The following is a 22751-nucleotide window of genomic DNA, read 5'->3' on the forward strand; positions in this document are numbered from 1 at the left end:
AAATACAAAAGGTTAAGAAAAATGAAATTAATAATAAAAAAATTTGGGTTATATTTCGGGTATATAGTTCGGGTAAACGGGTATATCTTTTCGGGTAATCGAGCCGGGTATCACCAAATCCCATACCCGGCCCGTACCCGCAAAAAATTTTCAAAACTAATCCCGTACACGGCCAATACCCGTTGGGCTTCGGGTATACCCGTCCCGAATGCTTCGGGTTTCAGGTATACCCGTCAGGTTCGAGTTATTTTTCCATCCCTAATTTTGAGAGTTGTTGAGGATTATTTGGCATGATTGAAAGTTATGAAATTATAAACTAAGTTAAACCAAGTTAAAAAATACAAGTTTTTATTAATACAAAATACCCTATTTATATTACCGGGTCGGGTAAACGAATATGGTTATGAATATGAAAAATCCGAAATGTTACAAATAGGGATATGCATCACTTGCCTGAATATTGTTGGTATAGAGCAAACAATCACACAAAAGATCACAAACAATGAACACAATTGACCACAGGAAGTATTTTTTATAAAGGGAGTTTTTCTAATTATTACATGCAACCAGATGAAGGCTTATTTATAGCTGGAAAAGAACGAAAAAGAATTAAACTACCCAAAGACTAGGTAAAGCTAACAAACTAGCTGTTACAACTTATTCAAATAATAATCAAACGAAAAAAACTGGACTGCCCCTAACTGCATGCATGAGAATAGGACTTCCTGTGACACATGGGTTTGGATTACTTTTCTACACCCTTCCTTAATCCAAAACCCATAACTCCAAGCTGCTGTCGGTAGAATGCAAACTTTTCTTTTGTGAGACTCTTGGTTAGAACATCAGCTAGTTGATCATGAGTGCTGCAGAATTGAAGATCAATCTCCTTTTGCATTACCATTTCCCTAATAAAGTGATACCTTAGTTCAATGTGTTTGGACCTACTGTGCAACACCGGGTTTTTAGACAAGTGAATTGCAGATTTGTTGTCACAATAAATTCCAGCAGGCTCTTCTTGTTTGAAACCAAGATCATTTAAAATTCTTCTTAGCCAGATTGCCTCACATGATGCTCCCGTGGCTGAAATATATTCTGCCTCCGTGCTAGACAGAGCCACAGTAGCTTGTTTCTTTGAACTCCATGCTATTGCACCACCCCCCAAGTTGAAAACATAGGCAGACACACTCTTTCGGTCGTCAACACAACCTGCCCAGTCGCTATCGCTGAACCCAACCAGTTTAAGAGCTTGCGTTTTCCTATACCATATATCATAGTCAACAGTATTAACAACATACCTCAACACTCTACGAGCAGCTCCAAGATGAATCTTCGAAGGTTTCTGCATAAACCTTGAAATCATGCTCAAAGCATGAGCTAAATCAGGCCTGGAGTGTGTTAGGTAGATGAGTCCACCAACCAAACTTCGATACATTTCTTCATTGACTTTGTCAGCCCCATCATTACTAGCCAACTTTTCATTGGTATTCAATGGAGTTATCTCAAACTTGTCTTTTGGCACCTCAAATTTTTCCAACAAAGCTCTAGCATACTTTTCTTGTGATAGGAAAATCCCTTCCTTGGTCTGAATAACCTCAAGACCAAGGAAGTATGATAATGACCCCATATCCGTCATCTCAAAAGTTGTCTTCATGCCTGGCTTGAAATCTGAGATAAGTTGGTCACAAGAGGATGTACAGATAATGTCATCCACATAGAGACAGACATAAATGACATTACCTAAACCATCCCTTTTCACATACAGTGTAGGCTCATTGTAGCTTCTAACGTACCCATGCTCCATGAAATACCCATCAATTTTTGCATACCAAGCTCTGGGAGCTTGCTTTAGACCATATAGGGCTTTACGAAGCTTGTATACTTTATCTTCTTTCCCTGGTATCACAAATCCTTGTGGATGCTCTAGATAGATTTCTTCATTTAAGTCACCGTTTAGAAAGGCTGACTTGACATCCAGTTGGTGGATTGGCCAATTCATGTGAGCAGCTATACCAAGAAGAAGTCGGATTGTTTCAAATCGGGCAACGGGAGCAAAAGTTTCCTGGTAATCGATCCCAGGTTGTTGAGAATAGCCTTTCGCCACAAGCCTGGCTTTGTGTTTTACTCCCTTCCCATCGACAGATGACTTGAGCTTGAACAACCATTTCGCACCAACAAGATTCTTTCTAGAAGAGAGAGACACTAATTCCCAAGTATTGTTTCTTGTAATTGCATCTAGTTCAGCTTGCATGGCCTTTTGCCACTCTTGAGATTTAATTGTAACAAGACCCGAGCCCCGGTACGGAAGCGTGAATAATGGTCGTTATTAACGGTGGAGCTCGGATCTGAGCTAGGATCGAATCGTATTCACTCTTGAAAGGTGTTTTGGACTGATGAGTGGTGTTTAGGAGAGAGCCTAAATCGATTACAATGAACAATAGACTGGATGAACAAATATATGTAATCGAAACACAAATAAAGAAGTGGTAGTATGATTTCATTAGTCAAAAGATTGTCATACAGAGCACTCATACATACACACATACATACAATAAAGATCAGCCACCTCCAGGAGAGCTCATCCTGGAGGCGGTGGCTCTCTCTAAGAGATAAAATCCTAGATCTCACCCAATACACAATACACTCATACTAGAAAAATTAACAAATACATCTATTTATACTAGTCTAGCATGTCTTGGTCTTCAAGCCATCCACCCTTGGTTGAGACCAAAAATATTAATTATTTTTCACCCATAATAATAATAATTCGATGCGTCGGTCTAAAATATAAGTCCCAAAAAATTGCTTCATGGAAGGTGGTAGGACTTAGAGTACTTAAAGAAAATTGACATGCATTTAAGTCTCCATCACCATCAGATGATAGACCTTCCCCTGAAACATAGTCTTCTAGCCATGTCGACACATTGAGAAGTTGTGGAAAAAATTGGTGGGTGAGGTATGGGTGAGTAGGAATTAGGATCATGTGATATATGTGTACTATTTGGGGTGAGTTATGACATGTGGGTGAGGAAAGAGAAGGTAGATCATCAGTTGTTTGGGTAATGGGAGTACAAGCAGACCCTTGTTGGGGAACGTTACTTTCTTGACTTTCTTGAGTAGTCGCATCACCAGGAAAAGGATCCACCTGCATATTTTTTTGGTTTTCATCCCATCCCTACTTGGATTCTTCAAGGAATACAACATCCCTTTTTATGAAGAATCTTTTTGTTTTGGGATTGTGCAGTCGGTAGCCTTTGGTCAGCTTGGAATATCCTATAAAGATACACCTTTCTGATTTGTCATCAAGCTTTCTTCTTAATTGGCCAGGTACCAACCCATAAGCTACACATCCAAACACTTTCATATGAGAGACCATTGGTTTCTTTCCGGACCAAACTTCAAGCGGGGTTTGGTTTACTAGTGCCTTGGTAGGAGATCGATTGAGCGTATACACAACAATTGAGACTGCCTCAGCCCACAGAAAAATTGGTAACCCACGTTCATGCAGTATGCTACGAGCCAGGTTCATGACAGGTTCTTTCTTTCGACCACCCCATTGTGTTGAGGTGTATAAGCTACAGTGAGCTCACGTTTGATTCTTCTTGATCACAGAACATGTTAAATTCGTTTGAACAGAATTCCCCACCACGATCCGATCTTAAAATTTTGATCGAATTGTCACTTTCTCGTTCAACCATAGCTTTAAACAGTTTAAACTTTGAAAAAACTTCATTTTTGTTAGTGAAAAAGTATACCCAGCACATTCGTGTTAGATCATCAATAAAGAGGAGGTAATATAAACTGTTACCTTAGCTCGGTGTCTGCATGGGTCCGCAGAGATCGGTGTGGATCAATTCCAGCCTCGACTTTGCACGTATATTTGTACCTTTGAATGGAAGTCTTGCCTACTTGCATGTGATACACGACTCACATATGAAGTTTTGATTGATTCTTGGAAGGCCTTGCACCATGTTGTGGTCATATAGTTGCTTCATCCCTCCAAAATGAAGGTGACCAAAACGATAGTGCCATTTGAGTGCTTCAGCATCGTTACGAACAGCAGGTGAGTTTTGGATGGTAAGCATGAAAGAGGAATCTACCATGAACATGTTGTTGTTGGCAACAGGAGCTCGAATTACTCTCTTCCTGGTAGAGTTGTTACGTACCGAACAGAACCCATCTTCAAATAAAACAGAGTACCCTTTTCTCATAAACTGACCAACACTAAGAAGGTTGTACTCAAGTGAAGGTACATAATAAACATTCTCCAGTACTTTAAAGTCATCCCCTTCTATGAACATAATCACTGTGCCTTTACCTTCAACCTTCAAGGGTTTTTTATCTCCCAATTTCACAGTGCTTTTGAATGATTCGTTCATTTCGATAAAGTTTTCAAGACTACTGGTCATGTGATTAGAGTCGCCTGAGTCCATGAACCAGATCCGCTCCTTTTTATCATTCTGGATTGTGCTTACCATCAACAGGTGGTGTTCTTCTTCTTCATTGGTCTCTTCCTTTTGATCAGTTTTTGCAACTTGACTTGAGATTCATTATTGTACCAACAATCGTTTTTAAGGTGACCGAATTTTTTACATACAAAACACTAGGGAACCTTGCTTTTGTCAAAGTTATTCCTCCCTCGGCCACCATTCTTTCCACTTGGAGACCCACGTCCACGACCTCTCCAAGAATTTCTATTTTGTTCTTGCACTACCGGCAGTGCTTGCTCATCAGACCTTTCAACCCTTTGCTCGGTTTACCCAGCGATAACCGGAAGTTAATTCTTTCCTCCTGAGATTGCAGCAACCCCATCAACTTCACCGGAGTTACCTCAGACAACTCGAACGTGACTTCAATAGAGGGAATCACATAATCAAATTTAGGAGAGAGACTCCTAAGAATCTTCTCCACAATCTTTTGATCAGTGAGTTCTTCTCCATACGATCTCTGCTGCCCCACGTTGTTCATAACACGTGAGAAATAGTCACCAACAGCCTCATCTTCATTCATGCTCAGGTTTTCAAAGACTCGACGTAAGCCTTGGAGTTTTACGGACTGTACCTGGGAGTCCCCTTGGAACTCAACACGAAGGATATCCCCAGGTTTCTTTGGAGGTTTCAGCAGCAGCAATTCTTGAGAACAGGTTATCATGAATACCTTGCTGGATGATAGTCATAGCTTAGGCATCTCGTTTTTTTTGTTCTCTCAGATCGGATCCATCTGCAGCAGCTGTGACACCAAGATAAACAACGTCCCAAAGTTCCTTCGAACAAAGTATAGTCTTCATTCGAAGGCTCCAATGCTCGTAACCATCACCCTTAAAGACAGGGATGACGGTAGCACTAGCAGCACCAGCAGAAGAAGTGTAGTGGGCCATTTTTAAGGTTTGAATAATGAGGAAGGCGAGTTGAGTTGAGTGCAGTGAGAGAGCTGTGCTCTGATACCAAAAATGTTGGTATAAAGAGCAAACAATCACACAAAAGATCACAAACAATGAACACAATTGATCACAGGAAGTATTTTTTATAAAGGGAGTTTTTCTGATGATTACATGCAGCCAGATGAAGACTTATTTATAGCTGGAAAAGAACAAAAAAAACTGAACTACCCAAAGACTAGGTAAAGCTAACAAACTAGCTGTTACAACTTATTCAAATAATAATCAAACGAAAAAAACTGGACTGCCCCTAACTGCATGCATGAGAATAGGACTTCCTGTGACACATGGGTTTGGATTACTTTTCTACAAATATTGGTTCGCAAATGGACAATTTAAGGTGTGATCGATGAGATCAATTGGTATGGGACTTAACTTATGGTCCAAATTCGAATTAATTTGTTAATTCTAAAATGTTTTTTAAGTTTTGATCTTGTAGCAGTGATTGTATTGATAATGTGGTGTGCCATTGGTTTTATAACTCGCTTCATAATGCATATGATGGCACACAACTCAAAACACTTTATGATTGTACTCTTAAAAACTCCAGAAGGACTAGGTCGTTCCGTTTTCATCTTTCACTATGTTTGATGAAAAATTGAGTAATATGTTTTTTGGGGGAATTTGTGTCAGTTGAATGAATTCTAGTTTCTTTTGTTGTATGTTGCATGTTAAAAATGCATATTGTGGGTTATTTCACTTTTTGAGTTTTGAGTATCATACAAATTGTTTAAATTATTTGACTAGGTTCTATTTATATCAATCAGTTATCGGGATTTTATTTGCCATGGTGACGATCCAATTAATTTCTTAAAGATATTTCAACTTATATGAAAATGGGTCAACTTCGCTTTATGTTTTGTGTGCAGAGTTTGGGAGCAACAAGCATGTAGAGCCTAACATTTGGAAAAATGGCAAATTGCAGTGAGGACCTTTTGTAATTATTATGGTTATTGCACATGTGCAAAAATGGGTTGGTCTGGTTATATGTCAAAACATGTTCAGCTTATAGGTCGAAACAGATTGAGCTGATGCAGAAACTATGCAGTATATATAAAAACCCATTTCAATTTTGATGGTCCTGTTTGGTTAGTTTGACCTCAGAAGTCAAAGTAAGAAGCAGGGTTGCTATCTAGATTGGTTAAAGATTGAGATCAATTAAATGCTATTTATAAATATATTTCTTTAATTTTTGTTATTATTTGAACAGTCGCTTTTATCATTTGTAATATTATAAACGAATGGATCGTGAATGTAAACGAATGAACATAACTGAATATAGACGAACAGACATAATTGAGCTATGTGAACTACATTGTTCATGTGTCAAGCCTAAAAAGTCATTAAAACAAGAGTAAATTGTAATGAGCTAAATAATTTAAAAGAATATATTAATAATATAAACGAACCAACTTAAGCAAACACAAACTAATTTTCTTTTTCTAATAAACCAAGTTTTAAGAGTTGTTGTTATTAACCATATTATTAGTTACGTATGTGATGTTTATCTGCATTTCAACGATGCATTGTTTTAATTCGCAGCATTTCATGATCAAATGCAGCAGAAAATCAGAGCATCTCAAGTATGATCACTATCTTAACAATGTTCGTATGTTTTAACTGTTGCAAGCATGTGTGTTAATTTTGTAATTTTCTTTTTAAATTCAGGGTCAGCAATGGTTTTCACCTTCAGCGTATAACAATACGACAGGTGGCAGACATTTGGAACAAAATTATGAAGTTTCTAAATTCACACCTGAAAATGACAATAGAAGACAAACAGCTTCCTGGATTCAAGCTATTAAATTGGTATGCTAGTTTATTGATATGTTGGTAATGGTATTCTTTAAATAATGAAGTTTTTAATCATATGCATTGATTTCAGGCATATCTTATTCACCGCGATGTTATTTGTATATGGTCGGATTCTTATTTAACAGCTGGTCAATACGGCTACGACAGACAAGTTTTGGTATAAACTTGTGGGAAATCTGATTAAACATCAAACGGTCACCTATTAATTCTTGTATATAACAGGTTTGTCATTTCTGCACAAAGGTGCTTTAGTAATAAAAAAAAGTAACCCGCGTAAACTTATAATTTCGTTTGTGATTTATTTTTTGCTTCTAGATACATGATGCTACACCTATCATCGACATTATAAATTAGTTACTGTGTCGGTATGTATAAAGCCGAAATCATTAGTTTTGTTTTGTGAAATGTGCTTAGCATTAAAAGTTAAGCCCAGATTATTCAAGCATATATAGGCCTGCAACTTATTACTTTTTAGGCCAACAACTATGTTGTTACTTTTTATTCAAGCATATATTGTTGGTATGTATGAGATAGCTTATTTTCCTAATTCTTTTGGCAGGTTTCGTGTCTTCCGTTTGGCTGTGGAGGAGCTGTTTACGCAGGCTACTTCTAAGGTATCCTATATTTCATGCCATTGCACATTTAGTTATGAGCTGAGACGCAGAACATAAAACATTTTGCTGGATTTATACATAAATTAGCTGCAAGAGTAATTAACTATGCTCATGTTCTAAGCATGGATTTTGTCCACGTGTAGCTTCCATGTTGGGAGAATTCTCCCCGCAATCGTGTTCGTTTGTTTAAATTCTAAACAAACAGATAACTAACATAACCGAACAAAGATAAACAAACATAAATGAACACTAGCAAACATAAATGAATACATATAAACCATTAATCATATGACTCATCCGGATAGTATTTAAGTATTTCATAAATGAGCATAAATAAATGAACATAAACAAACATAAAATAACGAAAGATAGATCTGCTCATGTTCGTTCGTTTACAAAATTTTGTATACTTCTACAAATCTGTTTAGTAGACCGACACGTATGATTTTATGGTAAACAATTATATAGATAGATAGATAGATAGATAGATATATTCATAATAATAACAATTAAAAAAATAAAAGTAACCCGCACGCTGGGCTAAAAACTAGAGTGTGTGTGTATATAGATGTTTTGGTTTAGTGTTAGCTGAAATTGCTTATTTTGAACCAAATCATGGGTGTTATGCTTTGGTTCTATGTATGCTTAATCTAACTTTGGTATAGTCTTTTGCATGCTTAAAATCTTTCCGAATAAAATCATGAATTTTGCTTATTTTGAAATACTTTAGTACTTAAAGTTTTAACTTTGAACATGTATCATTTTGAATTATGTTTATTTTTTTTACATGAATTATGCTTATTTTGACTTAAAATTATGCTTGTTTTGAAATGTATGTATTATCCAATAATTAATTTTGGTTGTATTTATCATGTCCGAATATTTCTCGAGTACTCCCAACTCCTTGGTCGGTCACCTAGAGGCCGTCTAGCGACTTTTACAATGTTCGTATTCATGCTTATGATCGTTAATTGAAAGCTTTCTTGAAAGTGAAAAACGTAAATGACTTTGATTCAAGTCAATAACCCACTGCAATCTTTTATATACTTTTTACAGTAAAGCGCTAAATTTGTTCTTGAGGTTTGCTCCAGATAGTTTGTTTTTTACAACCAGAACATTGAGGTTTCTTATTTACTATCAATGTCGTCCAAATCACTAACTCTGTTAGTTTTCAATGTTAAATTAAGGGTACTTCATTCCTTTTATATTTTCATGAATTTAATTAATTATTTAACTCAATAATCACCCATCACAAACCCATTCACACAAAATGATAGGATCAACCAACACCACCATCATCGATCTTATCGGCAAAAACACTCAACAATCGATCTTTAGCACCCCAACTTCAATTTCAACGCACCACCAATCTTTTCGTTAGTCCTAAATTCGTCGTACCCACCACCGACTTCAATTTATTCATCGGCAAAACTCGATTCATTGTTCCTATCGCCGTACGATCTGTTTTGTAAGCCCTGAATTCCTTATACCCACCTTAGATAATCGGAGATCTGTAAACGAGATCGGAATCGGGGCATCAAACGGCGGCGGACGGTGGTCTGTAACAGTGATTGAGGTACAAACCCTTTCCCGACAACCAATAGACAAAGGCGGACGGTGATCCATGTGAACGACGGCGATTGTTCAAGTGTAGGAGGAGCAGTGTTGGAGGTGTGTCGGCCGGATCAACGGCGGTGGTGTGGGGGATGAGGGAGGAACTGATGATGGTGGAGGGTGGGTTGTAATTTGTAAATTTGATGATGGTAGTGAGTTACAAATAAAGTTAAGTTTAATTATTATAGTGTTATAAACTATAAATAATAGTTTAACTTAATTAGTTATAAATTGTATATTAGTTTTTTTAAATATAAAAAGACTAAAATATCCTTGACTTGACACTAAAAAACTAACGAAGTTAGTGATTTGAACGACAACGGCAATAAATGGGAAACCTCAATGGTCTAGTTGCGAAAAACAAACTATTTGGACGAAAATCGCATATTTGAGAAAACTTCAAGGATGATTTTAGCACTTTACTCCACCTTTTATTTTCAATGTAGTCAGTATCCCTTAATTACTTATTTTAATCTTTTGATTTCTTTTTGCTCTATTCATTAATTCAAATAAATAAATAAATACGTCGTTAGGTTCTTCCTTTTTAGTGTTTCGATAGAAGTTTTATTTAAAACGCAGGTTGTGTTCAAAATAAATATTTTTTTTATTATGCTGACCTGAACAACATCGCTATATGTGTTGAATTAATTAGAACTATGATTTCAGATCCAGCATTCTTTTGGGCATGCGACTTAATCCAATCGCCCTTAGTGGTAGCCTTGCTACCACCCTCAGATGGGCTTAGGCAAGACATCATTTCTTTGTTTTGATATGGTGTTTTTCGGTAGTTTCTATGTTGTTTGTACAAACTTGAAAGTGTTTTGATGACTTTAGTTATGTTTAATAGTGAAAAGAAGTTTACATGATTGTTATCCGTGTATTACTTGATTCGGTTTTTCTTAGTAGTCAAATATATATTTTAGGGGTGTTCGTCGGCCTGCTACACCAGTTTTGACAAGCAAATCCGGATCAATTCATTTAGTTGTTGCCCATTTAAGTCGAATCTATGTAATTTAAGAAAAAGTAAAAATTTTCAGATCTTTTTTGACAACTAGGCGTGCCACGTGATCATTGAACTAACGTCATTAACCATCTGTTAGTCTTAGACCGTTGGAAATAAATATACCTTTGGTTGGGACCATCACCATCCAAATGTTAAGTTGGGGCTATTATATACCAATACGGCATAGTTTGGACCGTTAAAAACCAATTTACCTTCCTAAATTGAGGATGACATTTTTAGAGACTAATTGAAGATGAGATACACAAATATGACAATTCTTAAAATGACTTTTTGAATGCTCAGCTTTAACGTAGTTACTAGAATCACAAAAATGGACAAGTCATAAATAATAAACCAAAAAGGCCGGATTTAGATGGCATGAAAAGCTAGAAACCACTAAAAAAGTTGTAGGTCTGTCACCGTCATCTCTTCTGTAACTTCTTCCTCAAGGTAGATTCATTACCACCACCAAGCGCACGTACCCTCGCGGACCCTACACTCGCATACGCCCTAAGCTTCTTGATAATCATTCGCTCGCTGATGCGCAACACCAACGAATGGTACAACTTTTTGTTTGTAACAGAACAAGCCTCAAGTGCTTCAACATCATCTTCCAAAGACCTCAACCCATAGCATCTTTCCCTAATATCCGCCAATGACAACAAGCCACTTCTTACACTTTCCGTCAATAAAACCTTCTTATTCGTCTCAGTAATCTCTTCAAGCACAAACCCTTTTTTGTTACATATCGACACTACATTTGATCTCTCAAACTCATTGTAGTCTTTTTCAGATAATAATATTATGAACATCAATTTTAGGAGTTCAACTTCCGGTTCACCATCAGATGATATTTCAAAATAATCAATCTGCTGGTTTGGAAATTCAGAAATATGTAATTTTTTCCATGAAGATAGGCGAGTTCTCCTGTGACGAGATGAAAAAATTGATGAACTCCATTGGAGGACTAGTTCTAAATCTATGTTTACTATGTTGTATGGATTATCGGGTTCTGTGAAACCGTATCTGTGAAGCAATGCAGCATTACCCATTGTTCCATATGTATTGAAAACCTGAAAACAAACACAAATAACAAATTTACTATTCACATATACAAATGCACATAAACTAAATACGCTTAAAACTATAAAACTTGATGTTCATCTCTCTTTTAAGTTTTCACAAGTTGACAAGAACACATCTCTTTAGCACTCGAGTAAATTACATATTTTGTCCTTTATGTATTACCCAAAATATGAAAGGTGTCCTTTAAGCATGAAAATTACACTTGGTGACTTTTCAAAAGCTCACCCAAACACCCCCTTAGTGTCCTTTTAGCATGAAAATTACACTTAGTGACTTTTCAAAAGCTCACCCAAACACCCCCTTAGTGTCCTTTTAGCATGAAAATTACATTTGGTGTCCTTTAAGCATGAAAATTACACCAAGTGTCCTTTGTGTTGAAAAGTTATCATGCTTTATGTTCTTTCAAGTTTCCACTAAAATGGCCATTTTGCCCTTAGACCTTAAAAATGAAATGTTTAGTTTTCACTAATCTTCTATTTTCATTCTTTTTGTTTTTATTTTACCTGCTATATTTTTTTTTAACCACTTTTATTTTAAAAACATATCTAGGATATTATTAATTATTTAAATTTAATCAAATTTTATGCTCATTTCTCTTTTATCGTTTAAATTTTCGCATAAAATTAAACAACCAGTTTAATTTATGACACGCAAACATTTTAAAAAAGTATTAAATTAAATAGGTCAACCCATGAACATAAACGTGTTTGCAGTTTCGACCCAAAACTGACCTGAACCCATTTAGACTTAACCCAAACCCGCGGATTTAGTGTTATGTACCCCTGATTACAACCCGTCAAAAATATGAGAAAGATGCTAACCTCGGTTCCAGCTTTAACATCCCTCACCATAATCATTTCAAGAATTTCAGTGTTTGAGTCACATGCATCATCAGCAGCACTAAAATCACCTTCTGGTGAGTTGACTTTTGATTCTTTTCCATTCTGAAATACACAATCCCCATTTGGAAGATTACCATCAATTTGGTTTTCTATATTTTCAGATGAATCAGTGTCAGATTCAGAATGATCAGATACAGAGGTAAAGTGTACATCTTCAGCATTTGTCTTATGATTGAACCTGATACATATTAAACCACCAAGAACATGAATTACAAATTTTATAATATAGATTAATATGAGAATATATAAACTTACAGGTCTGCTAAAGGAACCATCCCAAACCCATAATAATTGTCAATCTGAAACGAACGTGAAGAGATTAAACTTTTTGCAGCAAGATAGTGGTCAAGATCAAAATCATCAGGATCAAGTGGTGTAGGAGACGACTCCACAAATGGCACAATACATGATTTCCAGTCCTCATATACAAGAGCTTTGTCTTCTTTAACCGTCTGTCTTCAATAGTTTAAATCACAAACATCTCAAGGGTTAATCAGAATGTATTAGACTAGTTATATAATTATCAATCATAGAAGGTATCCAAGTGTAATTTATTCTCTATACATACCAATATAAATGGAAGCACAATATGCTAAGCAATTAGCACTGTTAGTAAAATAATTAGTTAGTTACTTAGGTTAATAATATTGGCTTGTTAAGAGTCCTTTGTATTGTTTTCATTGAGCTGAAAAAGGGGACCACTCTAAGAAACCAATACCATTAACCTAACTAACTAATTATTTCACTAGCACTTAAGAGGTGCAAACTAGCCGGGTCTTATCTAGCCCGAGCCAAGCCATAAACCTTGTTTAGTTATTGAGCCCGAGCTCAAGCATCGTGTATTTTTAAGTATTAACAACTTTAGACTTCTTAGTATTACTTTACACTGAGCATCCAAGCTCGTGTTGAACTTTGGCTCGCTTAAGATACTTCACATGAGCTTGAGCCGAGCTTCGGTTTGTTTAAAGTTTTTCTCAAAACATATAAAATAGTTAAAAGCGTATAACTAATAAATTATAAACAAGCCAAGCCTGAGCCAAGCTTGAACACACAACTCACAAGCCGAGCTCGAGCTTTGAAAAAAAGAGCTCAGAACGAGCCAAGCTCCAGCTCTCGTAATCAGGATGAACGTTCAGCGAACAGTTCATGAACCGTTCGGCGGGAAGTTTGTTTACGTTTGTTCATTTAGTAAATGAACGAACATGAATAGAGGCTGTGTTTGTTCTTTTGTGTCCATGAACGTTCGGCAATGTGTTCATTTATGTTCGTTAATTAAAGGTTTGTTTTATATTTTTATAATATTTTATTTGTAATAGCAATGTAACATTTGCATTCTATAATTTTACCCTTTATGTTGAGTTGATTCGTTAATGTTTTGGTCTTATAAACTCTTGCTTCAACTAACAACAAATCTAGCTTTTGCTTTGTTGACATTATCAGCAAATTACTGCTGATTAGGGGATGATTATGTTTATGATTCTTATTATCTCAAGTGCTTCACTTTATATTTAACTAAGGTGGATTATGTCTAATGTTTTGGATTAAGAATGTCGTTTTATTTTTCTTACATTATCACATAGTACGTGTTCGTTTGCTTTCGTGAACAAGTTCAATTCCATAACGAATGAACACGAACAAGATGTTCTGTTTGGTTAGCGTTCGTGAACATGTTTAATGCTAGACAACGTTTTGTTCGATTCGTGTACAGCCCTACTCGTAATTAAAAACAAACCAAGCTCGAGCCTAATCTCGGAGATCCGATTCACAGCATTTCAACAACAAAAGAGATTGCTAGGTCAAAAATGACATAAACCCTAACCACCTAACTAATCCAAACAATGCAGCAGCTCAAAAACCTAACCTTATGAAGCTCTGTACCAACCAACAACTCATCAATCTCACCAATCGACCACAGCAACGGCACGTCAGAATTTCGTTCCGGAAGCAGCTGGAGATAACCGAACCACGGCGACTGTTGCCTTAAACTCCTCTCATACATAACAGCAACGGCGAGCGCCATGTAGCCTTCACATTTGAAGTCCTCGATGAGGTGGCAGGCGCCGGAGGATTTGACGGTGAGGCAGCTGCGTTTGGGGATGGTGGCGATGACGTCACCGTCGTGTAGGTCGTATAGGGTTTTTATGCATAGCTGGTGTGGTTGGATTATGAGGTCCAGTGCGTCGCTGTGGTTGATTGAGTGGTGGTTCATCCACCGTTTGAAGGCTCTCAGTCGGCGGCTGCTGCTGGTGGTGGTCATCGCCGGCGGTTGTTTTGGGTGGGGTTTAGTTTTTACACGTAGGTTTTAGTTGGGCCGGCCGGTTCGTACATCAACTATTGTTTGAATGAGTAAATTACTATTTTCACCTTCCTTGCCTATTAATTTTGGTTAAAATCGTAATCAAAATCAAACGTCATGGACTAATTCTTTATAAGTTTGCATTTAGTGTGAGGTTCTCGTGCAATCAGACAACAAACAACACTTAAAGGTTGTTAACTAGCCACGATGAATTGAGTCACGACCTTAAATTGTCATTTGACTAAAATATCCATGACAATCATCAACCATATATATCAATGATAAGAGAATCCACTAATTGAACACTGAACAATTCTTCCAAACACATTTAAACTTGGTCTCAACATGTGCACCTACTAATGTTGGCATATTATTATTATTATTATTATTATTATTATTATTATTATTATTATTATTATTATTATTATTATTATATAAAATAACAATAATAACATGAATCATTTTATGTTGTTAATATTCATAAAGTTGCATAATGATTTAGTCAAAGTTTTGCCACTTTTTTTTTCATAGTTTCTATATATATTGCCAATATAATATTGGTGCAACTAACTTTATGTTATGAAATAATTATACTTTCAAATATTAATAACACAAGAACTTATAAAGTTAGTAAAAACTACAAGAATTTACAAATACTAAAAAGATGGCAATTCATATATATGTGTGGGGTATGTCATGTGTCCACTATGAAGCAATCATGAAGATTGTGTTTTCCATCTTTCTCTTTACTTTGGTCCATTCATGCAAGGACGAAAGACCTTTTTTATTATGACTAGAATGTCTCTTTCATAATACAAGGCTTGCTCAACCCTCTCTGAGGCCTAAAGCGAATTAGGGAGTTGAGGCCTTTTTTTCATATAAAAAATGTAATTTTGCGTGAGCTAGGTCATTATATAATAACTAACTAAACATACGGGTCAAGCCAATTAAAAGGTCATAAAAATGCCATAATTAACAGTTTCTTTATAACCTAAGATATATAAAGTGGATACCAAACAAATTGAAACTAAAATTCTTGTTTCCTGCATATACAAGTAAGCAACTCAATCCCGTGCTCCAAAAGTGCACAAACATCAACTTCAAGAACTCTAGTCCTGTAGAAACAAAGAGATCCTTAAGTGAACTAATAGCAAAACAATTTTTTTCCTTCAATTGTAAATGAATGACAGCTTTGTGTACTTGTGAACATTATACCACAACATAATAAATGTGATGTTTCTCATAATTTCTCATGTTTCTTACTATATTTTTCACTATATTTTTTACTATAATCTTATTCACATATTTGTAAGTGCAACTAACCTTTCTGACAGTATGTAGAAAAAGGAGATGGGCGAATGACATATTAGTTATATTGAATGTAACCTATAAGATGCAGCATGAACTATTATGAATTGATATTTGATGTTGTAATGCTTTCACAAGTCGTCCAAGAACTACACTTGTTATACATTAACTCTAATTTCACTTTAAAAAGGAAGAATTGAGATTGAAAGCAATTGCAACTTTAAGTACATTTAACAGGAATTCTAAAACTGATAACATTGCACACAACTTCCATTTAGGTTTAGAGACACAAAATCATCAAATCATGAACAACACACAATCATCAAAATATGATTAAAACCCCACGAAACTAGTTACAGTAGCGGCACGCCGAACAACCCATTAAAGAGTATAAAAACTCTATTAGCTATAAAATCAAGAAAACACAAAAACTAGTTATGATGGATACCTCAAGATTGGCAATTGTTGACGAAATAATTCAATGGGGTTAGAAATCTGAAAACATTAAGCAAACTAAATTAATATATACATATCTGCATATTTGAAATCAGGAAATTATATATTCTATGCGTACTCGAATCGTTTCCTTCACAATTTCCCAAACCTAATTTTGTTCCACCGCCGCTCAAATCCCTGTGACCATAGACCGATCCAAATCCTAGATGTATAATTAAAAATAATAATAAAAATTGGAGGCCTTGGAACATTGGAGGCCCAAAGCCAATGCCTCACTTGGCCGACCCTAAGGCCGGGCCTGAATATAACGGTTGTACGTTATGTTACAATTAAGTCAAAAGTACATGCTTTTGGATTATGGCTTAAAGTTTTAATCTTACTTTGATTCTTGAACATCCAAAAATATTAGAGAAAAATGCCAAACTTTGGTTACAGAGGCAGAGAATCAAAATATTAGAATGTGCATTCAAAAACATTTACGATAACATACGAATATAAGACGGATGCGCAAAACTTTTAAACGTATTTCAAAATAACAAATTTAGAATTTCTGGATTACTTAAATAATCAAAAAAACATGTGAAGCAAAACATATCTAAATGCAAGGAGAAATGTCATACATTCATTTTTAACTTCTAAAATATTACATTCGATAAAACTTAAGTTTCTAAGTTACATTAGAATTACAATGTACTAAGGTAGCGTTTGGTATGAGGGAACGAGAGGCAGAATGGAATGTGTCATTCCAAAGGAATGAAAAAAACCATGTTTGGTTGTCATGTGGTAATGGAATGAGTCATTCCATAGTGAATGAAATTCCTTCCAAATATAGAATTTTCATTCCTTAAGGGGTAGGTGTTTTCTTTTTCATTCCTTCAAGGAATGGAATCAACAACAACAACAACAATAATAATAAAGGGATGATCATTCTATTTCTATATGGTAACTAAACATGCAATGAAATGGTAATGGTTCATTTCATTCCTTGGTCATTTCCATTCCCACGTCCATTACATTCCCTCATCCATTCCATTATGTCATACCAAACATACCCTAATACTCTTAAATATACATCCTAGCAAGTTTAAAAAATATATATATAGGAAATTACAATTGAATAAAGACAATAATCTATAATATATATAAATGAAACCCCTAAAATCCAACGTGTCGTGATGTGGTCGCTCCCCTGTTTTATGGAAGCCACCAGATTGTTTGATTTTTAAATGGATGCCTCTCATTGATTAACCCAAAGTCATGAGTATGAGTCTTACCAAAACCAGATAGCTTTTAAACGGGTTATAACGTCTCATTAAATTAAAAATTAATCTTACCAATTATTTGATATGAAAATCCTATAAAATAGGGATATACTAAAATTTAATATCCAATTTAAAAAGAAAAAGATATTATTTATAATTAATAAACAATTTTATAGTATAAAACATAAGCGGGTCATGGGTCACCAAATCCAGATAGCTTTTAAACGGTTTATAACATATCATTTATTTATGAAACCTTTTCATCATCAAACCCTAAGTATATTATTAACTTTCTTACAATAAAGAAAATTAAAATACAAAAATAAATATCAAAAAACGAAAATGTAAAACAACCATTCTCTCAAGCCATCAGATTGATTTATTTGTAAATGAAGGCTTCTCACGCATTTGACCCGAATTCACGGGTAAAGGTCTCACCAAACTCAGATAGCTCTTAAACGGGTTATAACATCTCATTATATTAAAAATTAATCTCATCAATATTTGATATGAAAATCCTATAAAATAGGGATATACTAAAAATTAATATCCTATTTTATTTAAAAAAGATATTATTTATAATTAAGAAACAATTTTATAATAAAGAAAATAAACGGATAATGGGTATCACCAAACCCAGATAGCTTTTAAATCGGATTATAACATATCATTTATTTGTGAAACCATTTTATTATCAAACCTCAAGTATATTAATTATTAACTTTCTTACAATAAATAAAATTTAAATCCAAATATATATATATATATATATATATAAACGAAAATCCTAAAATCTTACGTGTCGCGATGTGGTCGCTCCCTCCTTTTATGGAAGCCACCAGATTACTTAATTTTTAAATGAGGCCTCTCATTGATTTAACCCAAATTCATGGGTTTGGGTCTTACCAAAACCAGATAGCTCTTAACAGGTTATAATATCTCATTAAATTAAAAATTAATCTTACCAATTATTTGATATGAAAATCCTATAAAATAGGGATACAATAAAATTTAATATCCAATTTAAAAAGAAAAAAATATTATTTATAATTAATAAACAATTTTATAGTATAAAACATAAGCGGGTCATGGGTCACCAAATCCAGATAGCTTTTAAACGGTTTATAACATATCATTTATTTATGAAACCCTTTCATCATCAAACCTTAAGTATTTTATTATTAACTTTCTTACAATAAAGAAAATTAAAATCCAAAAAATAAAAAATGTAAAACAACCATTCTCTCAAGCCATCAGATTGCTTTATTTGTAAATGAAGGCTTCTCAAGCATTTGACCCGAATTAACAGGTAAAAGTCTCACCAAACTCAGATAGCTTTTAAACGGGTTATAACATCTCATTATATTAAAAATTAATCTCATAAAATATTTAATATAAAAATCCTATAAAACAGGGATATACTAAAAATTAATATCCTATTTTATTTAAAAAACTTATTTATAATTATGAAACAATTTTATAATAAAGAAAATAAACGAGTAATGGGTATCATCAAACCCAGATAGCTTTTAAAACGGATTATAACATATTATTTATTTGTGAAACCATTTTATCATTAAACCTTAAGTATATTAATTATTAATTTTCTAACAATAAATAAAATTCAAATTCAAATATACATATATAAATATTAAAAACGAATAATGTAAAACAACCCCCGTAATACGGGGGATAAAATCTAGTATATATATATGTGTATATATATATATATATTAAAAATGAATAATGTAAAACAACCCCCGTAATACGAGAGATAAAATCTAGTATAAATATAAACTTAAAAATATCGGAAGATTTTATTAGCATTTAGTCACGAGATTAGGTCAGTTTCATATGCTTCTAAAAACTTGCATATATGTATTTTCAAAAACTTCTATGATACTTTATTTACTCCAACAAAATTTAGTATGCAATATACTCATTTAAGATACTTAAAAGTATTATACTTACCCCTTCAATGCAATTTATAGCATGACCATCGTATTATTATCTTTCCGATTAAACTACAAGCTAACACTCCCCGCAACACGTGTGTGTTTGTACGTTTTTGTCTTTAATTTTGTGGCATTACTTACTTAGGGTTCCTCTTTTGTTTGATTTTGATACTTGATATAATGCTAAATATATATAATTCCCTTGTATATTTTATATAATATTTTATTAGTTTTTGTTTGTTTTTTATTAGAATTTGTATATTACTAACATATTTGAATAATGTAGGTTCCGGAGGTTTATCGTGGTTAAAAAGGACGAAAAATGAGCTAAACAAGCCAAACCGGTGAACCGGAGCATCAGAATTAAACCGGACCGCATTAGAAAACGAACCGGACCGGTCAGCCACCCCTAGCCCACGGCCCCGCGCGACCAGGAGAGCAAAACGCTGCCACGTGGCTCTCTGGGCACCCCAGATTCTAGAATTTTCTTTGTTTTTTATTAGTTTTGGGCCCAGGACACCTATATAAATACCCCTAAACTTAATCCTAAGCATGCCCTGAAAGCCATATCCGATTTTGGGGGGTTCCAAGGCTTAGGATTGCATCTTTTGGCAACTTTGGAGTTGAAAAATCATTCGGTGGCGCGCATATTGGTTGAAGACGAAGAACACGGGTTTTTGTCTTTTGTTTTCTTTCGTTTTCTTTTATTTCCGCCAAGAATTCTTATTTGCTTGTTTTGTTTAAACTTAAGATGTTAGGCTAAATTGCATGAACTACTTAGGCTCATGATGAACCTACTTTGACGTTTTTATTTGACTTGGGATTGTTTATCGTTATGGTTTTTATAATTTAGTAAAAGATTTATTTATATTAAATTGATGCATATGGATGCTTAGGATTGCTTGATGAGTTTTATTCCATAGTTTCCTTTTGTTTATCATATGATAGGTTGCTATTAGATCAATTACTTTGTGTTCTTGATTATTTTATGATTGATTTCGCGATAAGATCATAGGAATAATATTGTCAAATAAACCTAAGTGTCTTGCTAACCTAAAATCTGTAAAGTGCTAGGTTATTGATAGATCTTTATTATTTAATCTTGCTAGATTTAGTTCTTCGTAAGGAGCCCGTTTAGGTTTGTCATTTATTATTGTCTATTAAATCAATTAAGTATATTAAATTGCCTTTGATTTCCGTGCTGTAAGGTAGGATTTCATTATAAAGGAACTAAATCATAATTAATTAGGTGACCATAAGGGAACTTGATTTTAATAATGGTGTGCGTTAAAACTTATTAAAAACCCATAGGTGTCTTCTTGAAAAGGGTCAGGGTCCTGCTCGGGTATTCTCTTAAGTGTCTATTTTACGATCCCAGTCTATAACTAAATATTTTCCCGGTTAATTAATAACTGAAATTTAGGGGATTCTAGCCTAGGTAGTTTTCTCATCATCATCTTATTTTAAATAAACAAACTTTAGCTTTCATTTAAATTACTTGTTTTCATAATTAGTTTTTAATAATAGTCTTAAATTAGTATTTTAAACAAAGCCCCCCTCAAATAAATATTAACTAATAAGTCGTGTTTGTTGTCGAGTCTAATTAGCTAATAAACGTAATTTAGAGACTTGCGGGTTCGATATTTGGACTTACTTAGCTTTACTAGAGTCGATCGGTTCACTTGCTGGTTAGTAGTTTAGTCGAGTTTTAGAGAGTCTAGAGTATTACTTAGTGTTTATTTTTAGTTAATTTAGTTAATAATTATTAAACTATTTTTAGCACAACAATAATATTTAAATTGAATTTAAATTCAAATTCTCTCAAATGATTACCGACTCAAATAATTTGTCATGCTCCAAATCTATAACATAAAATAAACCATTCATCATTAAAAGCATTCAACTTATTAGCTTATATTTCCACGTAAATGTAAGGCCCCCAACTCGGGTGCCCTACTTTTGCTCGGATTGGATTTACTCATTCACATAATTCGGAAAATCAGAGTTAATTAAAACATTTCGTGGAATAAAAGTCAACCATCATACATAACTTAAATACTTTGTCTGGAACGGAAATATCATAAGTCTTAAACATTAATACAAATAGCATGTGACTCTTCTTTTCTTCGATGCCAGTCTTCTTTTATTTGCCACGTGTCTCCCTCATGCAACCTGTCTCATCCTATTCACCTGCGTGAATACTAAAAGTTAGCTACGTTGAGTGAGTTCTAGTTAATCAATTAACATATAATACATTCACGTCCATACATACGTATTTACACACTTTCTTTCCTACTTTACCTGCTATTACTCATTTACTTTACGTACATACATACGTATTTACACACTTTCTTTCCTACTTTCCTAAGGTATACCGTAAACTATCGTACTTCTACTATTTCGGATATTAGGGTCTGGTCCCTCAATCTCAGATATTTGCAAGGGTCTGGTCCCTTCTATCCCAGATATTAATAGGGTCCGGTCCCTCTAATCTCCAATATTATTAGGGTCTGGTCCCTACTATCTCAGATATTATTAGGGTCTGGTCCCTTCTATCACAATCTCAGATATTATTAGGGTCTGGTCCCTTCTATCCCAGATATTAATAGGGTCTGGTCCCTTTGTCTCGTTTAACTATACAACCATACATGTCCCGTTAATCGTCCATACATTACTTCCTATGTTTCCTATCATACGTGCATACTTTACACATCTTTCAATTGCATATATAATAATTATATTTATATACACACATTCGTACAATGATTATTAATAACATTAAATAAATAATCATACACTTATCACTTAGGATAGGTGTATGAACTATCACATAGGAGTATGCATAGCCCCGAAAAACGTCACAAAGAAAGGGGCTAGAACTCACCTGCAGACGATTTGTAACATTCGTTATTTTTCAAACCCGAAAATCCAACCCATTTTAAAATTTTTCGGGTTTGTCTAACATTCGTCAAGGTTTATTATTGGTAATTTTATTGGATTTGTTAA

General features: G+C 34.4%; 2 protein-coding genes across 2 annotated transcripts; both read right to left on the reverse strand.

Annotated features, from left to right (window-relative positions):
• Positions 1 to 3902: 3902 nt before the first annotated feature.
• LOC143576114 (uncharacterized) lies at positions 3903 to 5007 on the reverse strand. Its single transcript, XM_077060295.1, has 2 exons — positions 4734 to 5007; positions 3903 to 4531 (listed from the first exon to the last, which is right to left on the reverse strand). Exons 1-2 carry the CDS (start codon positions 5005 to 5007, stop codon positions 3903 to 3905), a joined length of 903 nt encoding a protein of 300 aa, XP_076916410.1.
• A 5781-nt stretch (positions 5008 to 10788) lies between these two features.
• Positions 10789 to 14725, reverse strand: LOC143576127 (ribosomal lysine N-methyltransferase 3-like). The gene is made up of 4 exons (XM_077060301.1): positions 14330 to 14725; positions 12724 to 12920; positions 12388 to 12646; positions 10789 to 11553 (listed from the first exon to the last, which is right to left on the reverse strand). Exons 1-4 carry the CDS (start codon positions 14723 to 14725, stop codon positions 10903 to 10905), a joined length of 1503 nt encoding a protein of 500 aa, XP_076916416.1. The 3' UTR covers positions 10789 to 10902.
• Between the last annotated feature and the right edge of the window lie 8026 nt (positions 14726 to 22751).

This window comes from Bidens hawaiensis, unplaced genomic scaffold (genome assembly GCF_021521415.1).
Source record: "Bidens hawaiensis isolate Kalapana, Puna unplaced genomic scaffold, B.hawaiensis_p1.1 tig00027998_1, whole genome shotgun sequence".
Taxonomy (NCBI): domain Eukaryota; kingdom Viridiplantae; phylum Streptophyta; class Magnoliopsida; order Asterales; family Asteraceae; genus Bidens; species Bidens hawaiensis.